General features: G+C 42.1%; 1 protein-coding gene across 1 annotated transcript; it reads left to right on the top strand.

Moving 5' to 3' along the window:
* The first annotated feature begins 1,501 nt into the window (after positions 1-1,501).
* On the top strand, positions 1,502-5,105 carry RPL14 (ribosomal protein L14). Its single transcript, XM_021677548.2, has 6 exons — positions 1,502-1,757; positions 2,267-2,368; positions 2,970-3,064; positions 4,317-4,416; positions 4,506-4,559; positions 4,774-5,105. The coding sequence occupies exons 1-6, from the start codon at positions 1,755-1,757 to the stop codon at positions 5,050-5,052; spliced, it is 633 nt and encodes a 210-aa protein (XP_021533223.1). The 5' UTR covers positions 1,502-1,754; the 3' UTR covers positions 5,053-5,105.
* Positions 5,106-5,472: the final 367 nt, after the last annotated feature.

Genomic DNA, 5,472 nt, shown 5'->3' with positions numbered 1-5,472 from the left:
AATTGGGAATTGCCAGTACAACGATCTCCTTAATCCAGCGATGAAAGGTAACACTGTATATTTAGGCAAAGAGATATCCTATGCGTGTATTCTTATGTTTTGCATCAAGGGCACAGCATTTCTACCAAAAATGCATAATCTGAATCTGATCATGGGGCAAACTACAAGGTCATATTGAAAGACAGTCTATAGGGGCGCCTGGGTGGCTCAGTCGTTAAGCGTCTGCCTTCAACTTGGGTTGTGATCCCAGGGTCCTGGGATCGAGCCCCACGTCGGGCTTCCTGCTCAGCGGGAGGCCTGCTTCTCCCTCTCCCACTGCCCCTGCTTGTGTTCCTGCTCTCACTGTCTCTGTCAAATAAATAAATTTAAAAATCTTTAAAAAAAAAAAAGTCTATAAACCAATTTGCCTGTATTTTAAAATGTCAGTATTATGAAAGACAAAGATGTAGGAACTATTATAGATATTAAGACTAGACATGATAGCTTCCAACTTGTAACCCTCCATTAGATCATGAAGCAGGAAACAAAATTTTCCTTTATTTGCACTAAAGGACATAAGTGGGACAACTGATAACATGTGAATAAAACTACAGAATAAATGATAGATTATGTTAGTATAATTTTCCTGATTTTGATCATTGTACTGATTATGTAAGATAATGTCCTCATTTTTTAGGAAATGGCTGTTAAGAGATAAAGGAACATTTTGTCTAACATCCTCTCAAATGATTCAGAAAAAAAATGATAGAACAGGGGCACCTGGGTGGCTCAGTTGGTTAAGCGACTGCCTTCTGCTCAGGTCCTGATCCGGGAGTCCCAGGATGGAGTCCTGCATAGGGCTCCCTGGTCAGCAGGGAGTCGGCTTCTCCCTCTGATCCTCCTCCCTCTCATGCTATCACTCTCTCTCAATAAATAAATAAAAATCTTTAAAAAAAATGATAGAACAATAAAGCAAACATAAAATGTTAACATTTGGGGAGAAGTGCCTGGGTGGTTTAGTCCTTAAGCATCAGACTCTTGATTTCTGCTCAGTTCATGATTTCAGGGCTGTGAGATCAAGCTCCACGTCGGGCTCTGCATTGGGTGTGGAGCCTGCTTAGGATTCTCTTTCTCCCTCTGCGTCTGTCTCTCTCTTTCAATAAATAAATTCCCTCTGCGTCTCTCTCTCTCTCTCTCAATAAATACATACATACACACATACATAAGTATGTATATATTTGGGGAATCTAAGAAGCATTTATGGGAATTATTTGTACTAGTTTTGCAACTTTTCTTTTAAGTCTTAACTACTTTAAAATAAAATGTTAACAGAATTGCTGGGATCACTTAGAGAAAAAAATCTAGTACTAAGCCATGAGTAACAACATTTAGACCAAAATCTGAAATACTTATGAGTAACAGAAGGAAAAACGGAAGAACGTTAAAAGAAGTAAAATGAAATGTGGACACAGTTATAATGAAAGGCATAGCTTCTGTGCTCTTCCTCACCCGAAAATCCTGAGACGACCTGCCTCCCGCTAGACAAGACGTACCACCAACGCTAGCTAATCTCACTGCTCGTTGCTGTGAAAAGGTAGCAAACCTCCGACAGGCTCCCGCCATGTTTTCCCAGTGAGCATGCATGCACGTATGCACGTACTACCCCAACCAATCGGTGCTCACGTCGACGACTCGTTAATCTCAGGGGCGGGGCGGCCTTCTACACATGCGCACGGTCCGGCGGGCTTTCTTCCTTCTCGCCGAGCGCCGCCAACATGGTGAGTATTGCTGTTTGGGGCTCCTGGTCTGGCGGCCATGCCGCTCCACTTCCGCCTGGTAGGGAAAACGAAAGCTTGGGACGACCCCCATCGGATCTTAGGTAGCGTGCGGTGAGGGTCCCTGGGCGGGGGGATCACGGAGTTTAGGAGCTTCCCGGGCGCGCGGCCGACGAGCGCGTGGAGGGCTGTGCAGGCCCGGCACGCCGTGGGCCTCGCGTGCGCGCCGTGGCCGCCAGAGCTAGAAAGCTGGAGCGGCCCGGGGCGTACCGGGGCCCAGCCGGACTGGGGCTTTGAAGGCCCCATACGCCTGGAAGCCTGCGGGAACCCGGCTTTTGCCGCTGCCGGCTCTGCGTATTTCGTCCATCCATCAGGTCGTCCCATGGCACTTGGGCGTGTTCCCCCAGCGTTCTTTTCGCTATACTTAGTTACCCTGCCTTTGAACAGCAAAACCTTATAAACAAATGAGTATTTTTAATAAGTCTCATTCTCTCCCTTCCCCTCGATTTTAGGTGTTCAGGCGTTTCGTGGAGGTTGGCCGGGTGGCCTACGTCTCCTTTGGGCCTCATGCTGGGAAGCTGGTCGCAATTGTAGATGTTATTGATCAGAACAGGGTAAGTGTAAGGAAAAGTATCAGTTTCACATGTTATGACTGATACGCAGTATAGATGGTAATTTTCCCAACGGCCCTCTAAGGTAGGAATATTGCGGGTGGTGGGTTTATTTTACCATTGAGGAGACAGGCAGTGCGAAATGGGGATTTCAAGCACAGACTTGAGTTGGCCAGTATTACTGAGTTTGAGTATTACCTCTGCCACTTAAGGCATACCTTTTAACAAATTATGGGTTGAAACATTGGTGAGGTTTAAATGAGTTCGTCTGTGTAAAGCGAATTTAGAACAAAGCCAGGCACATAGCCTTCTGTGCCCTTGTATGCTACTGTTGGTATTTGAGGACCACAAACTAAGGGATTGACCAAAGATTGTGAATGAACATAACATTGATTGTTGGAAACATAAGGATTAAAGACTTAAAAATTTTTGTCCAGTAAGTTACATGGAGTTAGGTTATAGGCTACACTACTAATAGTTTTATCTTTCTTAAAAGCATTTAAGTAGTAGAGATTTGGTGATTCTGAAAAGACCTATATATAGACGATCCGCTTGGGTTACTATTATGTTCTGCACTGAGATTTTTTTATCTCACTTGTTCTAGGCTTTGGTTGATGGACCTTGCACTCAGGTAAGGAGACAGGCTATGCCTTTCAAGTGCATGCAGCTCACTGACTTCATCCTCAAATTCCCTCACAGGTAACTATCCACCACCCAATACCCCTCCCTCAGCTTTGCTTATATACTGGTAAAAGTTTGCTTAGATTAATTCAAAAAAGTTTTGCTATCTTGTTTGTTTCTTGAGAATGTAGTATACAGTGTTGAAGAGTAAGCAATTCAGAAGAGGGATTTTCAGAATAGAAGTAGGTGGCCATTGTTTACTTTTTAAATGTCCTGTGATTATCTTTCCACCCTGCCAGTTCTCTGGCTTTGTCTTTATCCAGATTTGCCGTCCTTTTTCTTGTCCCCTTTCAGGATTTTCACAACAAAGACCTTCCTAAGGAATTCTGGTCTCCCAAACATGTTTTAGTCACCTTTAGCTTCAAAACAAAAATACTAATTCTTTTCTCTCACAATACTAGTTGTCATTAGTTGAGCTTTTAGTATTTGTCAGTTATTAAGTATTTGACGTATGTCATCTTGTTTTAATAGCTACTAAGGAGGTTCTATTCCCGACTCTTTATAGGGAATTGAGGGAATCAGTAGTGATTCTTTTTTGATGTGATGTAGATTATGGAAGTTAAAACACTGTGGTGGTTACTCTCGGTACCATCGCAGACAGCCGCAGTGGAACATGTGTTGTAACATGTCCTGCTAGTTTATTTCTTAAGCATGCAGGGTTTTGATACTTGAAATATTTGAAAGAAACTTCAGAATGGTTATACTTAGATTTTGTGGTGTTTGGCCACATCTCTTTAAGCATTATTGTACAGAAGGCCTGAGGATTAGCTTTACCTCATTCTTTATGAAAAGGAAATTGCTTTGTATACATCCACTACAGTAGAGTGATGTTATATGCAAGATCAGAGGTAATTTTTAAACACAGAAAATGAGCTGGTTTGCATTTTTTATTAAAATGGTGTGTTTGAGGGGCTCCTGGCTGACTTAGTCTGTAGAGCATGTGACTCTTAATCTTGGGATTGTGAGTTTAAGCTCCATGTTGGACCTAGAGCTTACTTTAAAAATAAATAAAATCATGTGTTTGGGATTGTAAGACATCCTGTTTTAGTGAACAACATTCAAGTAAGACATAGTGTGCCAAGTGGTATGTGGCATATGGTGTCACCTAGGGCTGGAGGTATAATGAATGAGAAAGGTACTTTTGACATCATTTTGCTTATGCTTTTTAACTTAAGGGAGTATAAATTGTGCTTTCAGAGGGCTCAAAGCTGTCCTTGGATCTGTGTGGCTTCAAAGCTGATTTCTTAATCTGATCTTGGCTCTTTCCTAGTGCCCGCCAGAAGTATGTCCGACAAGCCTGGCAGAAGGCAGATATCAATACAAAATGGGCAGCCACAAGATGGGCCAAGAAGATTGAAGCCAGAGAAAGGGTAATGGCTTAGGGTCATTTGAATTGTGACCTTTTCTTTTTGGGAGGGGTGATAGGTGGCATGAGCGATTATTTATTTATTTTTAACAGAAAGCCAAGATGACAGATTTTGATCGTTATAAAGTCATGAAGGCAAAGAAAATGGTAAGTTTTTAAATTAATACAGGATTTTTATATTCTAACCCTAAACTTGTCTGGTAATTCTGCTTGCCCAAGCTTGGTAGATCAAAGTTGAATTCATAGGGGTTTTAGACATAAGGTTTGTTTTCTTGCATATGTATTCGCTACATATAGGATGAACAACAAAAGAGTTTTTTGTGTGCATACATGATAAATAACTTACATTGAAATTTTTCAGAGGAACAGAATAATCAAGCTTGAAGTTAGGAAGCTACAAAAAGCAGCTCTCATGAAAGCGTCTCCTAAAAAAGCACCTGCTGCTAAGGGTGCGGCTGCAGCAGCTGCTGCAAAGGTTCCAGCCAAAAAGATGGCCACTGTGGGCAAGAAGGCTCCAGCCCAGAAGGTTCCTGCCCCGAAAGCTGCAGGCCAGAAGGCAGCACCTCCAAAGGCTCAGAAGGGTCAGAAAGCTCCAGCTCAGAAAGCACCTGCTCCAAAGGCATCTGGCAAGAAAGCATAAAGAGCATAAGAGGCTATTAAAAACAAGTAATAAAGGTTCTTTTTGACACGCTGGCAAGTGTACTTGATCTGTGGCATAAAGTCTATTGCTAGGGTCAGGACTATGGAGCAGATTGATAGGATTGTTGATGTTACCGTTAAGAGTATTGTTTTTTAGCCCCGGTCTGTCCAGTATAAAGCCATCACAAAGTCATAACTAGCGTGCTCATAGGAAATGGATCGTTTATAGCACTGGGTGAGTTTTTCCCCTTGTACAAATATATTTCCTATAAAGTCCCAGCAGATTTTGATGCTTGAGAGGTTAGTAAATTTTCTTTAAAAAAATAAAGTGTAGGGAACCAAGACAAGTAAACTAAATAACGTTATGGTATAATAAAGTTTTTCTGTTCTTATTTCCTTTTATTTCTAACCAAAAGCTGGC

This window comes from Neomonachus schauinslandi, chromosome 1, assembly GCF_002201575.2.
Source record: "Neomonachus schauinslandi chromosome 1, ASM220157v2, whole genome shotgun sequence".
NCBI lineage: Eukaryota > Metazoa > Chordata > Mammalia > Carnivora > Phocidae > Neomonachus > Neomonachus schauinslandi.
Note: the sequence above shows the minus strand (reverse complement) of the source record. Positions and strands in the feature narration are given on the sequence as shown.

Bases quoted from the DNA above. Each gene is read 5' to 3' on its own strand.
- RPL14 (XM_021677548.2), top strand. The intron at 2,369-2,969 runs GTAAGTGTAAGG...CACTTGTTCTAG, and splicing joins ATGTTATTGATCAGAACAGG to GCTTTGGTTGATGGACCTTG. The intron at 4,560-4,773 runs GTAAGTTTTTAA...GAAATTTTTCAG, and splicing joins TCATGAAGGCAAAGAAAATG to AGGAACAGAATAATCAAGCT.